At 33.9% G+C, this 26446-nt stretch overlaps 1 protein-coding gene and 1 non-coding gene across 8 annotated transcripts; both read right to left on the bottom strand.

Moving 5' to 3' along the window:
• Positions 1 to 1444: 1444 nt before the first annotated feature.
• LOC130943009 (small nucleolar RNA R71) lies at positions 1445 to 1552 on the bottom strand. The gene has a single exon (XR_009071549.1). It is a non-coding gene; the product is annotated as a small nucleolar RNA R71 (small nucleolar RNA).
• Positions 1553 to 6286: 4734 nt separating this feature from the next.
• LOC130941293 (ABC transporter G family member 32-like) lies at positions 6287 to 11510 on the bottom strand. Of its 7 annotated transcripts, none has more exons than XR_009070613.1 (8): positions 11072 to 11481; positions 10917 to 10985; positions 10600 to 10684; positions 10109 to 10187; positions 9807 to 9999; positions 9493 to 9626; positions 9091 to 9423; positions 6289 to 6508 (listed from the first exon to the last, which is right to left on the bottom strand). XR_009070613.1 is itself a non-coding variant. In XM_057869738.1 (7 exons), exons 4-7 carry the CDS (start codon positions 9869 to 9871, stop codon positions 6470 to 6472), a joined length of 555 nt encoding a protein of 184 aa, XP_057725721.1. In that variant the 5' UTR covers positions 9872 to 9999; positions 10109 to 10187; positions 10600 to 10985; positions 11072 to 11510; the 3' UTR covers positions 6287 to 6469. The 7 variants fall into 7 exon arrangements, 1 of the variants encoding a protein (XP_057725721.1); XR_009070614.1 differs by having other exon boundaries at positions 6290 to 6508; positions 10950 to 10985; XM_057869738.1 differs by having other exon boundaries at positions 6287 to 6508; positions 9091 to 9407; positions 10600 to 10985; positions 11072 to 11510.
• Positions 11511 to 26446: the final 14936 nt, after the last annotated feature.

Below are 26446 nucleotides of genomic sequence, written 5' to 3'. Positions count from 1 at the left end.
TTTCATGTTTTGGGTCATATTTGTGTTTTTCTCTCTCCTCATTAAAAATTCAAAAATAAAAAATATCTTTTCCTTATTTTGTTCATAATTTTCGAAAATTTGAGTTGACTTAGTAAAAATTTTTTAAAACTTAGCTATTTCTTATAAGTCAAGTCAAATTTTCAATTTTAAAAATCCTATCTTTTCAAAACTTTTTCAAAAATCAAATCTTTTTCATTTTTCTTTTATGATTTTCGAAAATTTTTTAAATTTATTTTCAAAATCTTTTTCTTATCTTTATTTCAAATTTTCGAAAACTTTGCTAACAATTAATGTGATTGATTCAAAAATTTGAAGTTTGTTACTTTCTTATTAAGAAAGGTTCAATCTTTAAATTCTAGAATCATATCTTTTAAGTTTCTTGTTAGTCAAGTAATCAATTCTAATTTTAAAAATTAAATCTTTTTCAACCATATCTTATCCAATCATATATTTTCAAAATTGAAATTCAAATCTTTTTCAACTAACTAATTAACTTCTTGTTATTTCTTATCTTTTTCAAAACCACCTAACTACTTTTCTCTCTCTAATTTTCGAAAATTACCTCACCCTTTTTCAAAATCTTTTTTTAATTAACTAATTGTTTCAAATTTTAATTTTAATTTTATTTCTTCTCTTAATTTTCGAAAATCACTAACCCTTTTTCAAAATTAATTTTCGAAATTCTCTCTCTCATCTCTCTCTATTTATTTATTTAATTACTAACACTTCTCTTCATCTTAAAAATTCGAACCCCCTATTCTTCTCTGAGTTCGAATTTTCCTCTTTTCCTTCTTGTATTCTTTTCTTCTTTTACTAACATAAAGAAATCTCTATATTGTGACATAGAGGATTCCTCTTCTTTTTTTGTTCTCTTCTTTTTCATATGAGTAGGAGCAGGGACATGAACATTCTTGTTGAAGCAGATCTTGAACCTGAAAGGACTCTGAAGAAGAAGCTTAGAGAAGCTAAAGCACAACAATCCAGAGAAAACCTTACAGAGAATCTCAAAAGAGAGAGAGACATGGCCGAACCCAATAACAATGGTGGAGGCGCAAGGAGAATGCTTGGTGATTATACTACACCTACTTCCAAGTTTGATGGAAGAAGCATCACAATCCCTACCATTGGAGCAAACAATTTTGAGCTGAAACCTCAACTAGTTGCTCTAATGCAACAGAACTGCAAGTTCCATGGACTTTCATCAGAAGATCCTTACCAATTTTTAACTGAGTTCTTGCATATCTGTGAGAATATTAAGACTAATGGAGTAGATCCTGAAGTCTACAGGCTCATGCTTTTCCCTTTTGCTGTAAGAGACAGAGCTAGAACATGGTTGGACTCACAACCTAAAGATAGCCTGGACTCTTGGGATAAGCTGATCACGGTCTTCTTGGCTAAGTTCTTTCCTCCTCAAAAGCTGAGCAAGCTTAGAGTGGATGTTCAGACCTTCAAACAAAAAGATGGTGAATCCCTCTATGAAGCTTGGGAAAGATACAAGCAGATAACCAAAAGGTGTCCTTCTAACATGCTTTCAGAGTGGACCATTTTGGATATATTCCATTATGGTCTATCTGAGTTCTCTAAGATGTCACTGGACCATTCTGCAGGTAGATCCATTCACCTAAAGAAAATACCTGCAGAAGCTCAAGAACTCATTGACATGGTTGCAAATAACCAATTTATGTACACCTCTGAGAGGAATTCTGTGAGTAATGGGACGCCTCAGAGGAAGGGAGTTCTTGAAATTGATTCTTTGAATGCCATAACGGCTCAGAACAAAATGTTGACTCAGCAAGTCAACATGATTTCTCAAAGTCTGAATGGATGCAAAATGCATCCAACAGTACTAAAGAGGCATCTTCTGAAGAAGAAGCCTATGATCCTGAGAACCCTGTAATGGCAGAGGTGAATTACATGGATGAACCCTATGGGAACACCTATAATTCTTCACGGAGAAATCATCCAAACTTCTCATGGAAGGATCAACAAAAGCCCCAACAAGGCTTTAATAATGGTGAAAAAACAGGCTTAGCAATAACAAGCCTTTTCCATAATCTTCTCAACAACAGACAGAGCATTCTGAGCAGAGCTCCTTTAGCTTAGAAAACATAGTCTCTGATCTGTTTAAGGCCACTTTAAGTTTCATGAGTGAAATAAGGTCATCCATCAGAAATTTGGAGGCATAAGTGGGCCAGCTGAGTAAGAAAATCACTGAAACCCCTCCTAGTACTCTCCCAAGCAATACTGAAGAGAATCCAAAAAGAGAGTGCAAGGTCATTGACATAATCAAAATGGCCGAACCTAGAGAAGAATGGGAGGACGTGAATTCCAATGAGGAAAACCTCATGAGATGTCTCCCAGACAAGAAGGAGTTCCCTATTGAGGACCTAAAGGAATCTGAAGCTCATATAGAGACCATAGAGATTCCTTTAAACCTCCTTCTACCATTCATGAGCTCTGAAAACTATTCTTCCTCTGAAGAGGATGAAGATGTAACTGGAGAGCAAGTTGCTCAATATCTAGGAGCTATCATGAAGCTGAATGCCAAGTTGTTTGGTAATGAGACTTGGGAAGATGCACCTCCCTTGCTCATTAGTGAACTAGATACATGGGTTCAGCAAACTTTACCTCAAAAGAAACAAGATCCTAGTAAATTCTTAATACCCTGTACCATAGGCACCATGACCTTTGAGAAGGCTCTGTGTGACCTGGGGTCAGGCATAAATCTTATGCCACTCTCTGTAATGGAGAAACTAGGGATCTTTGAGGTACATGCTGCCACATTTTCATTAGAGATGGCAGAAAAGTCAATAAGACAAGCTTATGGAATGGTAGAGGACGTGTTAGTGAAGGTTAAAAGCCTTTACATCCCTGCTGATTTCATAATCTTAGACACTAGGAAGGATAAGGATGAATCCATCATCCTTGGAAGACCCTTCCTAGCCACAGCAGGAGCTGTGATTGATGTTGACAGAGGAGAGCTAATCCTTCAATTGAATAGAGACTACCTGGTGTTTAAAGCTCAAGGATCTTCCTCTGCAACCATGGAGAGGAAGCATGAAAAGCTTCTCTCAATACAGAGTCAAACAGAGCCCCCACAATCAAACTCAAAGTTTGGTGTTGAAAGGCCACATTCAAATTCTAAGTTTGGTGTTGGGAGGTCCCAACAATGCTCTGATGATTTGTGAGGCTCCATGAGAGCTCACTGTCAAGCTATTGACATTAAAGAAGCGCTTATTGGGAGGCAACTCAATTTTTTTTATTTATCTATATTTTTATTTTTTTATGTTTTATTAGGTTCATGATCATGTGGAGTCACAAAACAATTACTAAAATTAAAAACAAAATAAAAAACAATAGAAGAAACAGCACACCCTGGAGGAAGAGCTTACTGGCGTTTAAACGCCAGTAAGGAGCATCTGGCTGGCGTTCAACGCCAGAACAGAGCATGAATCTGGCGTTGAATGCCAAAACAAGCAGCAGTCTGGCATTTAAATGCCAGGATTACACCCTGTGGAGAGCTGGCGTTAAACGCCAGAAACAAGCATGGAACTGGCGTTTAACGCCAGAAACATGCTGCAGATTGGCGTTGAACGCCCAAAACAAGCATAGAGCTGGCGTTCAACGCCAGAAACAAGCATCAGGCTGGCGTTAAACACCAGAAACATGCTACATTTGGGCGTTTAACGCCAAAAACAAGCTTCAGTCTGGCGTTAAACGCCAGGATTGCAGGCAAAGGGCGTTTTACATGCCTAATTGGTGCAGGGATGATAAATCCTTGACACTTCTGGATCTGTGGACCCCACAGGATCACCTCAGGATCTGTGGACCCCACAGGATCCCCACCTACCTCAACTCACCTTCTCTCTTCTTCACACAATCCAATAACACTCTTCCCCAAACACCATTCACCAATCACCTCAATCTCTCTTCCCCATCACCTCTTCACCACTCACATCCATCCACTCTTCCCCATAAATCCCACTACCTTCAAATTCAAAATTTCTTTTCCACCCAAACCCACCCTAAATGACCGAACCCCATTCCCTCTCCCTCCACTATATAAACCCCTCCATCCTTCTTCATTTTTACACAACACAACCCTCTCTTCTCCCCGTTGGCCGTAACCCACACATCTCTCCCTTTCCTTCATATCTTCTTCTTTTTCATCTATTCTTTCTTCTTTTGCTCGAGGACGAGCAACATTCTAAGTTTGGTATGGTAAAAGCATAGCTTTTTTGTTTTTCCATAACCATTTATGGCACCTAAGGCCGGAGAAACCTCTAGAAAGAGGAAAGGGAAGACAAAAGCTTCCACCTCCGAGTCATGGAAGATGGAGAGATTCATCTCAAAAGCCCATCAAGACCACTTCTATGAAGTTGTGGCCAAGAAAAAGATGATCCCTATGCAATTCAGCTGGAATTGTCATAGAGGAAGACATCCTCATTGAAGAGGACAAACCCATCACTAAGAAAAGGATGGAGCAAACAAGAGAGCCCAGTCATGGACCTCAACAAGAGCATGAGGAATTCCCTCATCAAGAAATCCCTGAGATGTCTCAAGGGATACATTTTCCTCCACACAATTTTTGGGAGCAACTAAGGATAGGAGCACCAAAATCACTAGGGAGCAAGCAACAAAGGCAAGGAAGAGACATAGAAGAGCTCAACGACACCATTGGTCCTTCAAGAAGAAGGCGCCATCATCACTAAGGTGGACTCATTCCTTAACTTCCTTGTTCTTATCCCTCTGTTTTTCAGTTTTTAAGCTTCATGTTTGTCTATGTTTGTGTCTTTATTACATGATCATCAGTATTTAGTAACTATGTCTTAAGGCTATGAATAATTCCATGAATCCTTCACCTTTCTTAAATGAAAAATGTTTTTAATACAAAAGAACAAGAAGTACATGAGTTTCGAATTCATCCTTGAAATTAGTTTAATTATATTGATGTGGTGACAATACTTTTTGTTTTCTGAATAAATGCTTGAACAGTGCATATTTTTTATCTTCTTGTTTATGAATGTTAAAATTGTTGGCTCTTGAAAGAATGATGAACAAGAGAAATGTTATTGATGATCTAAAAAATCATAAAATTGATTCTTGAAGCAAGAAAAAGCAGTGAAGAACAAAGCTTGCGAAAAAAAAGTAGCGAAAAAAATTATATAGAAAGAAAAAAAAAAGAAAAAGCAAGCAGAAAAAGCCAATAGCCCTTAAAACCAAAAGACAAAGGTAAAAAGGATCAAAGGCTTTGAGCATCAGTGGATAGGCCCAAGGAAATAAAATCAGGCCTAAGCGGCTAATTCAAGCTGTCCCTAACCATGTGCTTGTGGCATGCAGGTCCAAGTGAAAAGCTTGAGACTGAGTGGTTAAAGTCGTGATCTAAAGCAAAAAGAGTGTGCTTAAGAGCTCTAGACACCTCTAACTGGGGACTTTAGTAAAGCTAAGTCACAATCCGAAAAGGTTCACCCAGTTTTTTTTTTGTTGCCCACAGTATCCCCCAACTCAACAAGGGGATTCGAACCCCCGACACTTATTTAAGCGGACGAGTGAGCTGACCACTCGACCAACCCATGTTGGTTAACGTGTAATTAGTTATTAATTATGAATGATAATGATAGGCTGGTTTTTGTTTTTTTTTCTTTAGTGGAGATAAATTTCTGGGCCAGGCCAAGTTTTTTTCCTGGATTTGGGTCTTAATTGATTTTTTTTATGAAAAACAAAAATAATAAATATAGTATTTTGTGGGTTTGGGGTGATTTGAATACATTTTGTTTAGAATCATTAGGGTCCGATAGAAAAAGTGGAGTTATTCTCCTCACCATTTGGACCCTCCTCTCTAGTTTTTAAGTTCTTCTCAGACAGTATAAAACTAGCCATCAGCCCCTCCACACTACCGCCATTCCTCATGCCGTCATTGTGGTTGATTTTCAATCGAAGCGTATTGTCTTCTCATTTCCAAACTCCGACGTGCCTGTTAAGGTTTATAGTTGCCTGCGGTCATTGTGGTTTATTTGTATAAATATGTCTATCTACATATTATTAAGTGATCATCTATATGTTAATATATACATAATTTAGCCATCTATATGATATTTTTTAATTGATGCCTAATTTTGTTTGATTTATTTTTTCTAATAATTTTTAATTTATTATAATTATTTTACTTTTATCTTTTTAAATCTAAAATAAACCATTTAATTTTTTTGACAATTTGATCAAAAATTTTAGACACCACAATAAATACCTACATAATTATATATAGTAAAATACTAAAATACTTATACATTATTAAATTAACCTCGAATGTATCGAATATAAATTATTAATTAAAATATATCTTTTTTTATTAATTCAAGCACCTCCTACCTAACGAGAATCATTTATTCGTCAATACTCAACATGTTACTACCATCATAATTTGTCATGTCCCAACAGCAATCCTCCATCAATGCAGAGATAAAATTTTGACCAGCAATAACCATACCTATCATAAAAAATTAACTGCTTTAAATTTAACTAACACACAAGGAATTAAATTCTAAATTCAAATAAACATTCTAACCAATAAAACAATAATTTTTTACAAATTCAGTTTTTCACCGTATCTTTATTTTAAAAATAATTTACTAGCAAATAAAAATTTAAATAACAATTACTTAAATATTTTTGTTCACATTAACTATTAACTTACACATAATTTACGTTATCATTAAATTAACCTACACATAAATAAATTAATAACTAAATTAACATTGTTAAGTATAAAAAAATTGGTCATCAATATTGTATCTATTTTTTAAATTTTATTAAAAATGTCAATCCTAAGCACTAAATTCCTTATCATTAAATATTAAAATAATTAGCAATCCAATTTTAAAATGAAAAACTTAAAGCATCTAATTTTAATCTCTAAACAATAAACCACAAACCTGATTTCTTAATCATGAAATTTAAACTATCCAATCGTGAGCTCTAAACCATCCAACCATAAATTTTAAACAATATATTTCTAAATTGTAAATTCTAAAATTTTCTACACTAAAACCTAAATCCTAGGGCATCTTACACTAAATCCTAAATCAAGTAACAATAAATCTGAATAACTAAACCATTTTATTCACAAGTTTAAAAATAATGAAACAACAAAAAGAATTTAAATGGCTTTTAATCCAATTTTAATGTGTTAGACTTTATTTAAATATTATGAATACAAAGTAAATCATTATTTTTTAAAAAAATTTTATAAGACTCATTTTTTAAAGGATTCATTTTTATAACAATACTTATCATTTCATAATTTTAGAACGAATTAAATATAAAAAGAAAGAGTAAAAAAAATAGCAATAAAATTCACTTAAATGAATCGTGAAGGAATGATATTATATCATATCCGATAATAGATAATACTCTACTTAATCTCTGTATTAACTAATTGAATGTATAAAAATGACAACATTCATTTGAAGGATAAATCACATAAATAAATTGAATGAGTTTCAATTTTACATGAATGTCCTAGATGCAAACCGAGTATATGAATGTTTCAATTACATATGATTCGAATTAGTAGGTGTACTAGTAAATCGAATTGATTGGAATCAATTTACTACAAAAAAATATTTTAGTGAAGACTATTTCGTGTAAATTGAATCTATTGGATTTAATTTGCGTAAAGTGAAATCAATAGCTTTGATTTAATAGAAGCTTTCATGGAGATAAATCAAAACTATATAAGAATCGAACCACACTCAAGGTAAATCAAATTCATGGGTTTCGATTTAATGGTTTTGACAAAAAATTGTAATAAATTCATATAACCACTTTGCATTTTCGACATTCATATAAATTTAGAACGCATTTAGTTTGTTTATGTGATTTACCCTCATTTTAATCTTACCGGTCACACATACACACACAGAGAACGTATTTAGTTTGTTTATGTGATTTACCCTCATTTTAATCTTACCAGACACACACATATTCTTTTTGTGATTATTTTTTCATCAATAAATTATTTATTGTCAAGGTTGAATATAACTTGTTAAATAGCATGATGTCATTTAGTAAAATACTCATGAAAAAAAACATACATATTTCATTTTTCGTAAAAATTATAAATTATATTTTGAAATTTTAACAACTATATTTACTAAATATATTCAAAATTTTTGCCAAGATTTTACGAAAATAATTCCAATTAAACACTAAATTCTATCATCGATTTATAATCGTTATAATACAAAAATTTTATCACGTACAAAAAATATTATCATCAAAATAAACTCTAAACGAGCAAATATTAAATTCTAAATGCTAAAGTATTTTATTCTTGTGCACTATTATAAATTTTTTATAACGTAAATTATTTATCCTACTATAAAAATGAACCATATAACTAATAACAAAATCATAACTAATGAATGATTATAGTCTAAAACATTATTAAGAATAAGATTGCTGAGAGTATTAGAATAAAAATAACATGTGAAAATAAGACTAAATTAATATTTTCAAGAACACAAAAATACATCTTCCATGACAAAAAAAGTTGTCTACTTTTCATAAAAAAAATCAATCAATACCTACATCTATACAGAAAAAATAAATTAAGACTCAAACAAAAAAAAATTCAAATAACCCCCAAATCCATAAGATATTATGTTTATTATTTTCGTTTTTCATAAAAAAAATTCAATTAAGACCCAAATCCAAAAAAAATGGCCTGCCCCAGAAACTTAAATCCATTAAAAAAAAACAGCCTATCATTATCATTCGTAATTAATAACTAATCAACTTTACATCATTAAATATTTTAATTAATCCATTGTAGTGGGTCCACACCCTGCACCAAGATTAGCTTTTATCTTCCATTATAGTTTTAATTGCACTCTCTCTCTCTCTCTCTAGAGACTTATTTTTCTAGGAGAATGACAACAATTTCTATACATATAGAAAGAATCTCTCTTCTATATGATATGATAGAATTCACCAAAAAAATATTTATATAATAGAAACTAGCATATGTTGCATGTAGTAAGGAGAATATACACCTTTGTAACTCTTTACCTTTTGCATTTTAAAATCAACATCTGAATATAACTGGAGCCAAGCAGAGAACAATAACGACTCCCAGACAATCAAGCAAGGGAAATGAACATCTGTCTGCTCACAATAACCAGAAATTCTTGCAAAACTGTCTTGCCTTTTGGGATAACCAGATATGTATGTGTTCCCTTCTATAACACCTCCAGTTTTTTTTCCAGCCAAGACATCCATTAGTGTGGTTTTTCCAGCCCCACTTACTCCAACCAATGCTGTCAACACTCCAGGCCTAAAAGCTCCAGTAACATTAACAAGCAATTGCAGTCTTTCTTCTTGTATCCCTTGTTGTTTCAATTCCTGAAGAAATAGTTAATCAAATATCTTTAAGAATACATTTAGGGGCGATGGGGATTTCTTTTTACGCACCAAAGGGACATCCACATAGTAATTGATATTGCTGAAAGCCATGGAAAGAGGTTGAAATGGGAGAACCATTCCTCTTTGTTTGAAATGCTTTCCTGGGATGACAAGGTATAGTTGGTGATCTGATTTTGTATGGTCTGTAATAAAGAGAAGACCTAGTGAGTAAATATCGAGGGAGTAAGGAAATTACTGGCTTGAATGCATACTAAATAGAGATCATCACTTTACAGCATTAACCTGTGAATAAATACTATTACATAGCTCTGAAAGTTATGATGAAAATGGTGTAAATGATTATAATTGAAGGATATATATACCTTATCCCAGGAGTCCAAGACTGCCCAATGAACTCATTTACAGAAGCCAAATTTTGTGCATACATTAAAGGAATATGAGGAAGCTTTATTATATTTCCAGAGTTGAAGATGTTTTGACAGAGTTGTCGGCTCTCCAGATAGAATTAGGGTGCAGAAGTGGCAAGTGTTCTTGGGGCAGCACCAAGCAAGTAAGCTAACACAGGAATCCATGTTACACGAAAGAACAAACGAGAGCTACGAAAAAACACACCAGAGCAAGCTGATTTAGTAATTAACACAATCCAATTAAGAGAATTACTCACACAGATACAATGACCTTGGTATTTCCAAACTCTGTATAGGCTGATCCTGATGCAGCATTTACAGCACCAGTCCTAAAAACTGCAACATGCAAGCATTTTCTCATTAGGTGGAATCAGCTACATTAATCATCCGATATCCATTAAACAATGCTTCAAATAAGATATCAAAAAGACAAAAACCAAGTAAAAGATTCTGAAGAGACATACATTATCAACTTTCAAAATTTCAAAAACTCAGAAGTATACATTGGTAGTTAAATAGTTTACCATAAGCTCAAGTGACTGCATCTCATATATTTATTTACAAATTGTTTCTGCTTCATTGCCAGCACACACCATTCTTTATGATAATATAATGTTCACTTTAATCATACCATGATCAACACTTCAATTATTCAACATCACACACAATACAATATAATACAATACAACACACCTTACAATTCAGCATGTATCCATTATAAAATAATATCATTGAACATTTTATATACCTCAGAAATGCTGTGAAGAACTTGTGGCTGCAGGTGCATGACCAAGAACTCTCTTAATACTGCTATACACTTTCAAATGATTTTCCTAATATCCAATGATATTAAAATAAAATTAAAAACCTATCCACCACATTCATTTCTCACACAAACAAATCAGATACTGAAAATGGCAATGGCAATAAACTGATGAAGTAAATGATTATCCAAACTAGTATTAACTGTATTAAATTGATAGCAGAAAACTGAAATTGATGATTCTAAACTAGTATTAACTAGTTTAGGAAATTCAAATTAGCGAAAAATTGAAAGATATAGACCGAAGAAGAGATGAAGTGACTTATTTTGTGTACATGTGATTCCCACATGGCAGATTGGAGCCACAAAAGCTGCATCGTTAAAAATTCACAAAAGAACAAACTTAAAAAATTTCAAATGAGAAGAATTCAAAATTGAAAGCGATGCGAAACCATACCAATTTGAATTAGGATGAGTGTAGTGATTCCTGAACCGGTGGATGAGGATGACCGGCGATTGGCCGTTGCTGAGGTCAGTGATGAGAGCAGATACGATGAGAGCAGTGGCGAAGGGAGCTCGTGCGACGACGGTGATGAAGGGAGCAGACGCGACAAGAGTGGCAGATAGGGTTCTGCAATGATGGCGACAAAGGGAGTAGACGCAACAAGAGCGGCGGCGGAGGGGCTCGTGCGACGCAAGGGATGACAGAGAGAGATCGTGAGACGCGAGCGGTTACGGCAGCGACGGAAGAAGCTCGTGCAACGGAGAGAAGAAGCAGCTCGTGGACAGAGAGAGGAAGAAACTCGTTTTATTTGTGTGGAGTGTGAATAGAGTTCGATAAGGTGAGGGTAATGCTAGGCTTAACTCAATTTTTTTGACGGAATATTTTAAATTATAGACGAGATAATACTCAATTCGGTCTCTGAACTTACACGCAAGTCTCAATTTAGTCTCTGAGGTTTCAATTGCCTCTATTTAGTCCCCGGAGTTTATAAACGTGCCTCATATTAGTCCTGACAACATTTTTAGTATAAAAACGTTAATAGAACGCTGTTGTAGACTATCACATGTCACGTTAAAACTTGTAAAATGATGCAATTTTGGTTTTGACATTTAAGTAGCTCAAAAACAGCATCGTATTACTTATTTTGTTAGATAAAATTTTAATAAACACCATTTAGGATGTTGTTTTTGGGTTATTTGAGTGCCAAAACGAAATCGACACTATTTTACAAAGTTTACCGTGGCATCCGGCTGTCACAACAGTGTTCCGTTAACATTTGTACGTTGAAAATTGTTTCAAGGACTAACATGAGTTATGTTCACAAAGTTTGGGGACTAAATAGAGGCAATTAAAACTTCAGGGACTAAATTGAGTCTCGCGTGTAAGTTCAGGGACCAAATTGAGTATTATCTCATTATAGACAGAATTTTTGTCTGTAATTTAACAAAACGCAGTATTTTTGTTCATTTAAACACAAATAGATTTTTTATTGGTAATTATTTCTCACGAAAAAAATTAATTTTTCCCACAGAATTATCGAGAGATTCTCCTTTCTGTCTGTAATTTATGTTAATTCATTTTCCTTCGTTTTTGACAGAAATTCCCCCATAAAATCTGTCTGTATTTCCGTGGAATAAGATTTGTTGCAAAATATTCGTTTATAATAAATAGTTTTCTAGTAGTATTTCTGGAAATTACTAAAATAATATAACTCATATAATTATTTGTATTGAAATTGCTGGCGCTTACCAACAAAACGGACAACCATAATTGATTTTTTTTTTTTTTTTTCACGTAATTGTGAATACTTGTAAATAGTAAATTTATTTAAGTTCGCATGAACTTAAAAATACAATTTAATATATGTTACACTGTTACTATAAAAATAAATGAAATCTTACATAAAGAATAAATCAATCGTAAAAATTAAGTAGTCATACACATTAGTGATGAGATAGATCAATACGCGCTACAAGCGTGAGGGATAATAATTGACTGGGAAATAAGAAACTACAATTGGAACTTTTGATGACTTGCTCTTTGGTTTCTCCGAAGAAGATGCTGATGATTTCGAACGATCAGAACCTTGTCCTTCACAATAATCTGACACTTGTGCCGATGAGGATGAGGTTGCAACAAAGCAATTCAAGAATGGTGACATCAGCCCCATTTTTTTCCCCTCTCACACTATAGTTTAATTTGGTTGTGCTAAAGTATCTTCGTCACTTGGCTTCGTTTTGGATATCGTTTCTGTTTGTAAGACAAAGAGAATACAGATTACTGTCTTGGTGCTTGTGAGTTATAAGTGAATGGAATTAATTACTCGAGTATGGGCCTCTATATATAGCAACGTATATCACATGATTTTGAAAACTAAGAAATTGCCGCGTTGGTCATTTAGCTTAGGGAGCAATCTCTTTGAACATTCATGCGTGTAACGGGTTCAGTCTTTTGTGGCTGCTTTACACAACTTTTTATTCCAGTCAACAAACCAAATATGTGTATGTTTCTTACTATTGGAGAGTTTTGGTGCCTGGAACCTTCTTCCATATATGCTCAGAAAAATTTGTCGCTATCTAACATTAATTGCGGATGGGAAATCTTTCCTTTTAGCATCTTCACTAGTTATGTGGACTAAATTGTTTTGGTATACTATGAATAATTAAGCATATATATCGGCATATACACAGAAATTTTACTATATCAAATTAAAGTTGTCATCGGATTTAAAAGATGATGAGTAGTCTTAACTATTTGTGAGAATAGAGTTCTTTCTTTAATTAAAGGAGCTTTAATTTTTATTGTCGGAAGGCTTATAACTTATGACTGTATGAGATTTATTTAGATAAACTAAATAAATAAATTAAATATTAAACTTCTTATATTTAAATTGATGAATTGTTATTCTTATATATACGTCATACGTGCGTGTAACTTCGATTTTCTGAAAAATAATATCTTAAGGCCAGGTCTCTTTGATTCTGATCTTCATCACTTCTGTTTAAAACAAGTTATTGAGTTTGGATGTATACATACTAAAAGAATTATTAAGAGAAAAAAAAATAATCTTCACTAACACAAAACAAACAAACAGAGAAAAATGAAGCAAGAAAATCAAGCGGGTACATAGATTTTTATTCCTTTTATCTTTCAACTTTTCGTCATATAAATATTTTAAATCTTTAATCAAGATTTTAATACAGAAAAATATTATAAAATTATTCGAATTTATTATTTTTGGCAATCAATTAGTCATCAACCTAATTCTTTTAATTTAAAAAATATTGTTATATTCTTGAAATCGTTACTTTGACTTTAATACTAATTTTTTAATTTATTTAAAATTTAAATTTTTAACAAAAATTTTATTAAAAGATTGTTTTATTATTTTATTATTTTTTATAAATTTTTTAATATTATTTTTCTATGTTTATTTTATTATCATTTTGATTTTTTTTGTTTTGCGAATTTAATAATTTTTTACAAGTTGAATTTTTATTTATAATTTATTTGATATTTTTTTCTCTGAGTTTTTAAGATCTATATATTAGTCTACTCATTTTTATTGCTAATTGTTCTATTTTTAATCTAGTAATTCTTATTTATTTTTGAATTTTTTGAATAAAACTTATTGTGAAATTGAAATTTTAGAAAAAAAATTATTTTGTATAAATTTAAAAAATTCAGTGTCGTTTGAATTAATATTAGTTAAAATCATTAATATAAAAATAAAGTATATTTTTATCCTTGAAATTTGTTAAAAATTTTAAAAATACCCCTAATAAGTTTAAATTTGTTTTCAGTTTTATCCTTATCTTCAAATGTTTTAGTCAAACTATGGTCAATTTTTTTTCCAATTTTACCCTCCAAAACTTATTCATTTTCATCATCTCTAAAATATTATTTTCTCTCTCTTCCAAATACTCCATCACCAAACCCTTTGTAACACCCTTACTTTTAACATCTCATGATCATACTAATAGTTCAACTGTTACTTACCTCTAATCCTTTAATTTGATACTTTTTATTTAATATTGAGCCTTTGCTTTAAAATTACATAGTCACATATCGTATTCTTATCATAATAAATACATAGACTTATCCAAAACTTCTTAATATACAGGTCCTGTCCCTCTAAAATTTAAAATGACAAATGACAAGGAGTAAAATAAAATATAAGACTAAATCAAATATAGAAAATGAAAACATATATATACATAAAGTTCTGTAGTTCAATCGCGGTTTCATGCCAAAGCTTCCTGAAGTTGTCACTGAAAAAAAAATTTGTAGGGGAGTGAGAGCATCGTCCTCAAAAGGATTCTCAGTAGAGAGTTTAAGAATTGATTTTAAAGCAGTGATTATCTTCGTCCTGTGAATCTTTTGAAAACCAATGGCTAACCATCCAAAACATTTTTAAAGAAATAATATTTATTTTTTTTAGAAATCTAAAACATTTCTTTTCTTATAAGAAAATCTTAATCAGTTTTTTCGACTGTATGAATGACCAACTTGTTCCAAGCATAGGTTCATTAAGTCTATGGTGAATCAGCTTGATTTTTCATACTTTACTAATACTTCAATCAAAAATAAATCACAGCACCCAACTCAAGCAACTCAACCAAATCAGCAATCAAATCATCACATCAGAAAAATAACCTTCAGCTTCACCACCACCAGCATGAGGGATCTCTTTGTTGCACACACATACAATACAAACAAGAAAAACACAGATAGGATGCAAATACAACAAGTAGGCCAAATAGTAGATAAGCATAGTTAAATAGATAAGCAAACCAAAACAATGCACACCGAAGCAAAACATACAAATGCATATGATGTATGTCTGCCTTATGACTAATGAGCTCGTCTGTCGATTTTACAGCTAGTGCGTGAAATTGAACTCCGCAAGTTTCGCACAGATAGACCAGCAAGTGTACCGGGTCGTCCAAGTAATACCTCTGGTAAGTGAGGATCGATCCCACGGAGATTGTTGGATTGAACAAGAAATTGCTATCTTGTAGATCTTAATCAAGCGGATAGAAAATATAGTTTTTGTGTAAAACGCATAAAAACAGAATAAATAAAGTGTTAGTGGATAGGTGTGAAATCAATGATAAGAGAACAGTTGAGGCTTCTGAGATGCTTCCTCCTTCTGGATCAACTTTTCTCATCTGTCTACTTTAACTTCTGATGATGCATTCCATGGCAGGCTGTAAGTGACTAATGCCAGGTCAGTGGTCATTAATCTCCTCTACTTCATATCAAACGCCAGGTCAGTGGTCATCCAATCTGAATAGGGGTGAAGCTCTTGCAGTCCATTCCCTTGGTAATCCTACTCAAAATGCCATAGACAATGTCGGATCTTTTGGATCAGAGAATGCTACCTCGTGATTCTAGCCTATACCACAAAGGCCCTAATCGCCCCGTACCTCAGCTGAACTGATGTCTCCAAGTCGCCTACGAAGTCGTGGATTAGCCGTCTAAGAGATGTATAATCAAGCTTGTGGTTCAATACTATCCTGTCAAGGACTCGCAAGAACCAATGTAGAATAGGGATGACAATCAAGTTACACTCCCAATTCAATAGGATGAAGAACGAAGATACATCTTAGAATGGAATCAAGCATAGATTGAAATAGAATAGTGATATTATTAATCCATAAGAATCAATAGAGCTCCTAACCTTAACATAGGAGGTTCAGTTTCTCATACTGTATAGAAAATAGTAATGTAAATTCGAATGGGCAAAGATCTCTAATAGGGGTGATCTTTGTTCTATATATAATAACCTAGTAACTAAGAAGTACAAAAATATGATAGAATAGACTAGAGGTGCAAAATCCATCCTTGGGCCCACTTTGGTTGAGTACTTGGGTTGACCTTGGCGTCCACTTTGAGGAATGGGAAGTGAAGCATGCTGCCTTTTGCTCTTGGTGGGCATTAAACACCCATTAGGGGGTGGTTGGCGTTCAACACCAGTTTTGGATCTCCTTTAGGGCATTGAACGCCAGCTGTAGCTCTTTGGCGTTCAACACCCAGAATGGGCAGGCTCCTTCGAAGAAAAGTATAGACCATTATGTATTGCTGGAAAGCTCTAAAAGTTAGCGTTCCAACGACATTGAGAACGTATCATTTGGACCTTTGTAGCTTTGGAAATTCTCATTTGAGTGCACGGAGGTCAGAATCTGACAGCATCTGCTACGCTTTCCTTGCCTCTAAATCGGACTTTGCCAAAACTCCTCAATTTTAACCAGAAAATACCTGAAATCATCATAAAACACACAAACTCAAAGTAGAATCCAAAAATGTGAATTTTTCAGTAAAACCTATGAAAATATAATAAAACTTGAACAAAACATAACAAAAACTATATGAAAATAATGCCAAAAAGCATATAAAATATCCGCTCATCAGAACACCAAACTTAAACTGTTGCTTGTCCCCAAGCAACCAAAAACAAAGTAGGATTAAAAAGAAGAGAAAGATACAATAAATCTCATAATTTTCAATGAAGCTCAATTTCAATTAGATGAGTGGGACTAGTGGCTATTTACTTCTGAATAGTTTTGGCATCTCACTTTCCTTTGAAGCTTAGAAGTGCTGGCATCTTTAAGAACTTAGAATCGAGATGGTATTATTGACTCTCCTAGTTTAGTTCTTTTTTATTTTTGAACACAGTTTCTTTTGAGTCTTGGCTTTGACCCTAAGCGCCTTGTTTTCCTGTATTACCACCAGATACATAAACACCACAGACACTTAACTGGGTGAACCCTTTCGGATTGTGATTCAACTTTGCTAGAATCTCCAGCCAGTGGTGTCCAGAGTTCTTAAGTACACTCTTTTTGCTTTGGATCATGACTTTAACTGCTCAGTCTCAAGTTTTTCACTTGACACCTTCACACCACAAGCATATAGTTAGGGGAATCAGCTCTTTTAAACTTTTAAGCCAAGATTTTGTTTCTTTTACATCCTCCTAACCATTGATGCTCAAAACCTTGGACCCTTGCTCTTGCCTATTGGTTTAAAGAGCTAGTGCCTTTTTCTTTTTGCTTTTTTTTCCTTCTTTCTTTTTCTTTTTCTTTCTTTTTGCTGCTTTTTTTTTTTTTTTGCTTCAAGAATCAATTTTTGGATTTTTTAGATTACCAATAATATCCTTTTTCATCATTCTTTCAATAGCCAACGTTCTTAACTCCAACATCAAATATACATTGTTTATTCATGAATTAAAAAAGTAAAAGCAATGCCACCACATCAAAATAATTGAACTATTCTTATGATATAACTCGAAATTCATGCATCTTTACTGCTTCTAAAAAAATCAAAATTTTATTTAAGTTCAATGGGATGATAAGAAGAATATTTTATACCTAATTGGAAAAAAAATAGGGAAACTAGAAACTTAAATCCTAATAATGCTCATGCAATTCCTAAATTAAAAGACAGCAACTTAAATAAAAACTTAAATGCTACTAGTGATCATGTAAATCTAAACATGAGAAACAGTAATTAAAATAGGCACACAAATAGGGAGGTGGAACTCAACTACCTTAATCCTAGTTGGTGTTAGGCTCTTCAGGAGATAATTTCTGACACTTCAGCTGGTAGACAGGTATAGCTTAAGGCAGTGGGAGAAGCTATTCCTATTTATACATTGTCTTGCTTCAAGTTGCCTGATGATTTAATTTCGAAAATTCACTCTCTACTTTCTCAGTTCTAGTGGGGACAAAAGGGTTCTGAAAGGCGGATGGTTTGGATTAGCTGTGACACTATGACTCGCCCACGAATAGAAGGAGGCCTTGGATTTAAAGATCTCAGAATCCAAAATCTGGCGCTTTTAGGCAAATAATTTTGGCGACTCGTAACGCAACGTACTTCTTTATTATAAAAAATCCTAAGAGGTAAATACTTTAGCAATAGTAATGCTATAATGGCAAAAATTAGAGTCTTACCTTCTTGGGGATGGAGGAGCATACTAGAAGGTCGAAAGATTGTTGAAAAAGGTCTTAACTGGGCTGTGGGTACTGGAGAGAATATCCAACCTTTGAGGATCTTTGGCTGCATCTTCCGTATTCTTTAATGATTTTTGACATTCCAAATAGACAGGCTATTTTTGAGTTGGTTCCAAGAGTTAAATATTTAATTACTGAAGACAGGATTTGAATCAAAATCTGATTCAAGAGTTATTTTTCCAAGACATTGCAGACAGGATTTTGTCAGTTAAAATTCAGCAGAGTAGGAATAAATTACAATGGAATTTGAACAAATCCAAGCAATATGATATAACTTCAGGTTACAGAATTGGCTATTTATTTTACCATCTGCCTTTGGAGCTTTGCCCTAATTATATGCAGCAGAAAAAGTCGTGGACTTGCCTCACAAAATTAAGCTATTTATCTGAAAAGCTCTCCATAGCCGGCTTCCGGTGCTTGCTCAGATTCATCACCGCATGCCATCTATATCGTCAATATGCCCCTGTTGTCATGAAGCAACAGAAACAATCACTCATTGTTTGACCGATTGCTCTAGAATTAAAGAAATATGGTCTCAGAGTTATTTTTATGACTGTCTTCCCCCTCAGAACCCTAACGACTTTTGGACATGGTAGACTGCATCAACAGAGATGCTTAACCCGTTGAAAAATGCTTACAGTAAGTCTCAGTTGCTTGCCATCATTTGTTGGAACTGCTGGAAAGCTCGCACTAGTTAATTTTTGAAGGTTCTACTTCTATGTCATCTGCCATTCTAGCAAGTTCTGTCAAGTTGCTCCGTGAAATACAAAGAACTCCCAGTGTAGATCATCATCTCCATGAGGCAAACTCTTAGTTTTATTCAATTTGATTTATCATTCTTTCTTCTTTAAGATTTTTCTTCGTTTTTCGACTATATACCGTTGAATGAATACCTTCAGTGTATTATTTTCGGAAATTCCCACCTTGTATTATGCTGTCCTATTTTTGGACATCTTTGTATTTCATTTTTCAATAATTAATGAAATATAACCTACTATTTAACTTTAAAATTTAATTAGATTATAATATCTACTAATATTCTTTTTCTAATAAATACTTGAAGAATTTAGTGAGTCATGCCAAAAAATAGACGAGGGACTGTTATGTCAAGCAGAGAAAAATGTTGGAAATTAATCTGTGTATTAATTTTTTTTTTGGACTAAAATGTCCGCTTCTAAAATTCTTTGGGACTGATTTGAGTAATTACTCCGCTGAAAAATGAATTGGAGACTGATTTATTTACCGGAGTAAAACTTTAAAAATATTTTTTTGTATTAATTTTTCTTGTGGACTAAAATGTCCGCTTTTAAAATATTTAAGAACTAATTTAAATAATTACTCTTTCCAAAATTTTGGAATACCATATTTTAAAATTGGTATATAAATAAATATACTATCAACGAATTTAACACCGTATATATGTATATATATAAAATCCAGGTGTACATAATCCGTTGCAGCAGATTACCCTACCCACTATGTCTTTATAAACTGCTAGATCCTATGGCGATTTATACTTAATGGAATTCTTTCATAAACCGCGACATCTTATAGCGATTTTTACATAGCAGCATCTCAACGTAATTTGTATGATCCTGTAGCAATTTACATAAAATTAAAAATAACACAAATGTGTAATAATTTTCAAAAAATTACAATTATATCATTTTAAAGTATATTTGATTTATTTATGTAACTTATCCAAAAATGATCGTTTTGCTTTTTTTTTTTTCTTTTCTTTCATGGGCAAATACAAAATTATACAAACGCAGGACTGGGTCTAAAGCAGCCACAAACGACCACTTGATATGATTTTTCTAAGATGCTCTCCTTACTCGATAAGCAAGATGACCAACTAATTAACGCGCCAAACTCTCATTTATAAAACCATAACATGCAAGTATAAGTTATAGTCCACTAATTCCTCAACATAAGCCAATACATCATTATTATTTATTTATTCACTCTGAAATTCATCCATTCTCTAAACTATTTTCAAAAGTTTAACTAGCTAATCCAATTCCATTAGTAGAATTCTCCGTTTTTCATGTCCTTCCTATTGAATTACTTTGCCCCTTCCTCGTCCTCATCTATTGAAGTATCATCAGATTATGATGATGACGAAGAATCTCAATTGCAATCACCATCTTCAGAGAAATCTCAGAGCAAATCAAAATCAAAGCCAGGAATAACACCAATTGCGCTCAAACCTTATCCTTCGGTGCTGTTTAATTTGTTCATATACTACGTTGGGAATTTCTTGTAGCAGTCCAGATATGTTAGAACGTTAACGAAGATGTAGACGCGAACTGCTTCGCAACGTAACCAAAGACTATAAAGTTCACATTATTAATAATGATAATTTTTCTGTGGCTATGGTTTTATATATTCTTTGGATTGTATAAGGATAAGCATCATTGAATAAGTGTAAGTATTAAATAATATATATATTTTTATAATCATTTTATTAAATTTATAATTTTTAAGTATATAAAAAAATTATAATTTTTAAATACACAAATATTAAAATTTGTATAATTATAAATATGTAATAAACATAATTATAAACTAAATTTTTTGAAACAATAATAAAACTAACATTGTCCAAAGCAAAATAAATATTATCTTCAAAATAAAATAAACATAATTCAAAACACTAATTTAGAACATATTCAATTCTTATCTTCATTCTCTTGCAGGTCAATAACATCATTGGATTTTGGAATAAAAAATTACAAAAAAATATTCCTGACAAAAAAAAACTGAGCCCAGTGAGAATAAAGCTCGCACCCTCCTGCCAAAACCCACGATTTAAGTAGTACAAATTAAGCAGGCTTTTGATGTATGGCGATCTCAATTTTCTATCCCAACTCGCATTTTTTAGCAGGTTACGTGAGTCGACCCGACAAGTTTAGATCCGTTTGTCACCTTTAACCATGTCTTAACACCCTAAACCTCTATCTTTAAAGACACATTACTTCTATCAATTAATCCTCAACATGTAATATTATTAGTCATACTAAAGTCTTTTGTTGTTGATACATTGGGGTCTAGGCCCAAAAGAAAGAAAAAAAAAACTACTTTTTACTAAGAGTTAATCGAAAAAAAATTTCTTGTTTATCACATTTAGTTTTTGTGAGGGATTATCAATAAACTGGAAATAGCAAGTGTTATACTTCTTCTTGCAAGTTAATCGGCACAAAAATTTTCTTAAGGTATGCGTGCTTATATACTAATCCCCGTAGTCTTTTTCATCATCTCCATAATGTTTCTTACCAGCGGGTTGTAACTTTGTTGTCCTCTCGCTCTTGTGAGTTCTTCATAGACGGTTACTGAATTGACTTCAGCCTCCATTCTTCTTATGCCAAGGTTCCATGCCATGCTAACTCCGTAGTTCACACCCCATAATGTAGCTTTTTAGGTAAAACGAAGTCATTAGGGTCGATTTATATGTATGGCATTATATGATTAAATTGAATGCACTTAATTCGGTTTATACATTATTGACGTTTATAAATACGAACTCAACGTGAATTTTTTACCGTAATGAAATTCACAATGGCTAATGATGAAAGTTTTGTAGTTCTTGTACACTATAGAGGGTCAATTAAGAAAAAAATGTGATCAGGTATTAAATTTATTGATAAGGACCCGCTGAGTGTTTTTCTCAAACTTTCGACGAGTTTTACTAAGTTTAAGAATACTATACTCCAAAAACTAGGTTTGCTTTACATCAAACGGGTGAAGAAGTTGTTCTATAGAATCCCGATATCCGTGTTACGCGATTATGTGAAGTATGATTCATTTGTTATTAGCAGTGATGAGGATTTGCAAGTTCTGCACCATTGTCGTCATCAGTTTCTCAAGGTGAGGACTCTGGAACTGTTGGCAAAGCTTGTGGATGTCGTATAGTTCTAAAGTTTCGAATCAGAATCCTCAATCCTCAGGACATCTAGCTTGCTTTAGTTCCATGCCTGTTGGTGCCTCGTCGGTTACGCCAGTCGTTGCACCTGAGGCAGTTTTAGTTGCTTCTCCTTCCTTTGCATTAAATCTGAACCACAGTGGTAATGCCAGAGTTAGTGAGACTTGACCGTCGGGTGAGGTAGCATTTGCGACGCCCGTTTCATTTGCAATGGTCCTGATCTTCGGAGAGGTTGGAATACCTGATGGGGTTGAGGATGCACTGCATGATGATGTTGATGTGGAGCCCGCTACAATAGCGGATGATAGTGACGATGACACACTACGGCCGACTCCAGTTGTGGGTGGGGGAGCATCTAATTTGGGTACTAACAGTACCACCCATACTTCTCAGCTTTGGACTTGGATGCCATGGCACCTTAGAGGATCTGGGAGTACCTGTTGGCTTCGAGGCTAGAGAGGCAAAGAACACAAGAGTCGTATCTGAATTTCAAGTTGGTCAGCAGTTTCAGGATAAAGAAAAAGTGGTGTTAAGCGTGAAGAGTTGTAGCATTTGTCGTGGGGTTGAGTACAAGGTATTGGAATCCAATCATCGTAAGTACTATGCCAAGTGCAAGGAGTTCGGCAACGGGTGCGCATGGCTCATTCGGAGGCACACTTCGGGTTCAGACCAACTTACAGGAGAGTTTGGATGGTTAAACAGAAAGTCGTGGCCCATGTTTACAGAGATTGGGAGGAGTCATACAATGACTTGTCACGATGGGTATTGGGTGTTCAGATCATGAGGCCAGGCAGTGTTGCGGTGTTGAAGCCGAGTCCTGTGCGGGTTGGTGGGCAGGTGGATGACTCTGCAGCTTATTTCCATCGGCTTTTCTGGACATTTCCACCGTGTATTGATGCATTTCGTCATTGCAAGCTGTTGGTGCACCACCTAAACAACATCTGGCAAGTTATACGGCATCCACAAGAATTGTGCATACAAGTATTTATCGTTAGTCACCATAACTAGTAAAAGATACAAATACTAATCTAGTTATAAATAGATTGAGAGCAAAAGATACTCACATCAACGGACTGGAGTAAATTTATCCTAAGCCTCCAATACACAACACGAGGCCCCTTGTTGCTCAACATGGGCTAATAACCTGACCATCAAAAACTACAACATTTAATTAACAATAAAGTAAACCACCATGTTATTAAAAAGATGATGCATAATTAAAGGGAGAGTACCTGGACGCTAATGACCAATAGAAGACATCAAACACATCTGGTCAGAAACCAGGGAACCTCCAGAAGATCCACGAATAGAGGAGCTGCAAAATACCGGCCAACTTAACAACATTTCTGTTAGCCACACGGCACATGCACCTAAATAGCCATAACAGTGTAGCAGACCCCAACTATACTGACCCTGTCCTCTAGCCTGGCAATAAAGGGTAGCCAACGAATGTGGAGGCGGGTACCTGAGTTATTCCCGAACAGCTGTGTGGATAGGAGCATCATGATATATACACGGGCATACCTCCTAACCATCTCATTGTCTACCTCCTGTGGCAGCTCACTAAATGTCTCCTGAAACCATGTACACTTCACCGTGAACTTGTCGATGCAGTTCACAGGAGGGAAAATACCCAACAGCTCCTCAAACCATACTCACACCGGGCGGCCCCCCTCGATATTTCACGCAAAGTCCGTAAGGCATCCATTGACATACTAACCATCGATTGCGAGCCCTAGTTGGTATGCCACATCCTGGAGCGTGATCGTGTACTCCCCGAACGGCATGTGAAAAGTGTGCGTCTCAGACCGCCATCTCTCCACGAATGCGCTGACCAATGGCTCGTCCAATCGAAACATGTCTCGTTCAGTCTTGCAAGATGGTATAAACCAGCCATCTGCAAGTACGAAATGATCCTATCGTCTAATGCCATACCATGTTGCCGTCCCATGCTGGTGATGCAGTGATGGGACTGCACAACAATAGAAAATTTCTTATCACAATCGTCACAATACAATTTCCAATGCATGAAATTTTGAAAATGATAAACATTGCATGCTCTAACTTTAAAAAAAATCACCAAAGCATATAGTTCCACACGTTTACACAGAGAATACAAAAAGGATTAAAAAACTGAAAAATCTAACATATCCTACATTTCTAATCATAATTATCTAACTCAAAAAATCATAGTTACAGAAAATATTTATATTAATTTTTTCAAAAAACTCAAAAAAGTTATAGCACTCATCAACCAAGTCTCGTTGAATACAAGACTAATAACTTCAAAAATCTAACATATCCTACAATCCTAAACAACCTTCTTTGGTACCATTTCAAGTTATTAAAATCTAACCAACTAATAGCTTATTACTTCTAATATGCACTTGTATTAACATCACTAGAATACTCTAACTAACTACCACGCGATTTATGTTAACATCACTAGAAAGACTAATCTATGTTTAAAAAAAAAATTTGTTCACTAACCTCGAGGTGGATGGCGCCAGCAATATGCGCGACTCCATCTAGCCGATATAGACGATTCGAGTCGTCCTCCATGTGTTCAACTTCCAATATTCCTAAGCTGCTTTCCGATGATTTCGGATTTGGGTGGTGGGATTAGGTGTGGGGTTTGTATGTTTTGTAGTTCAAATGAATGAAATTCGATTTATATACATAGCCATTTTCACCATAAATCAAATTCATTGGATTCGAATTGCTTGAGAGAGGTGTTGCATGTAAATCGAATCTATGTGTTTTGATTTACCATGGGCTTGTCTTCACATCTATAGATCGAATTGAATGGATTCAATTTACTAGCATATATAAATCGAATCCATTGTATCGATTTAGTATGGTTGTTTAATTCGAAGTCACTAGTTTCGATTTATACGTGAAATCTATTTGCATGCAATTCGAATCCCATGACTTTGATTTAGTACGTATTTAGATAAATTGAATTTATTAAATTCAATTTATATAGAAATGCAACTTGAGACATTTAAGTAGCCTTTTACAACTTGGGAATCTGGGTAATATTGGAATGCTATTGGTTTATTAAAGTAAATTGCCTCTATTAATAGGTTTTGAAAAAATCTATCTATTGAACTTTTCTTGTTGCTCAAAACAATTAAGGCCGTCAATTGGCACTTGATTGATTTTACTTTATTTGAATGATCATAAATATGGCCGTTAGATTGACTGCAGAGTACAGTTTCATACACTAACCATTCAATGGTAAATATTGATGAATAGCTGAGGCCTAGCTCAACTGGTTAAACTATATGACTCTTAATATGTAGTATCCGAATTTAAACCTTGGTGAGTACACCAAGTGTTAAATATGAACCCTTAAATGTTGAATGGATAGGTGTATCCAATCTACTTGACAAAAAAAAAAAAAAAACAAATTATATCAAATACACCATATCAATATCAAGTTCTAAAAATTAAATCAGTTAACGTACAGGTAAAATTAAAATTTAACTAAAGTTGAATTAGACATAATAAAATAATATACTTATGTATAAAATATATTTGAAGAATCGTTTTTTATTTTGTTAATTGCTAAAAACTGAACTGGTTTACCAATTTTCCAAATTTGTTAGTTTCCTGACAACAGGTTTTTACCTTTTACTTTAAATTGAACGTCCAAACCAATTTTAAGGGTAGTTGGTTAATTCGGTCAAACTGTCCTATTGTTCATTTCTTTGAAAAAAGGAACATAAAAAATAGTTTCTTGTAAACTCATACTTAGGTTTGTATATGATAACACCTGCATTTGCAGATGGCAAAGATGAGATGGAGAAAATCAAGTTTGCAAAGTTGTTGCTGCCTGCCCGAGAAACTTCACAGCATGTAGGTTTATTACGGGAAGGAAGGTGGCCCCCTTCG

This window comes from Arachis stenosperma, chromosome 7 (genome assembly GCF_014773155.1).
Source record: "Arachis stenosperma cultivar V10309 chromosome 7, arast.V10309.gnm1.PFL2, whole genome shotgun sequence".
NCBI classification, from domain to species: Eukaryota; Viridiplantae; Streptophyta; class Magnoliopsida; order Fabales; family Fabaceae; genus Arachis; species Arachis stenosperma.
Note: the sequence above shows the minus strand (reverse complement) of the source record. Positions and strands in the feature narration are given on the sequence as shown.

Bases quoted from the DNA above. Each gene is read 5' to 3' on its own strand.
- LOC130941293 (XM_057869738.1), bottom strand. From the start codon at position 9,871: ATGTATGCACAAAATTTGGCTTCTGTAAATGAGTTCATTGGGCAGTCT. The intron at 9,408-9,492 runs GTGCGTAAAAAG...TGAAACAACAAG, and splicing joins ACTATGTGGATGTCCCTTTG to GGATACAAGAAGAAAGACTG. The intron at 6,509-9,090 runs GTAAAGAGTTAC...TTTTTATGATAG, and splicing joins TTGATTTTAAAATGCAAAAG to GTATGGTTATTGCTGGTCAA.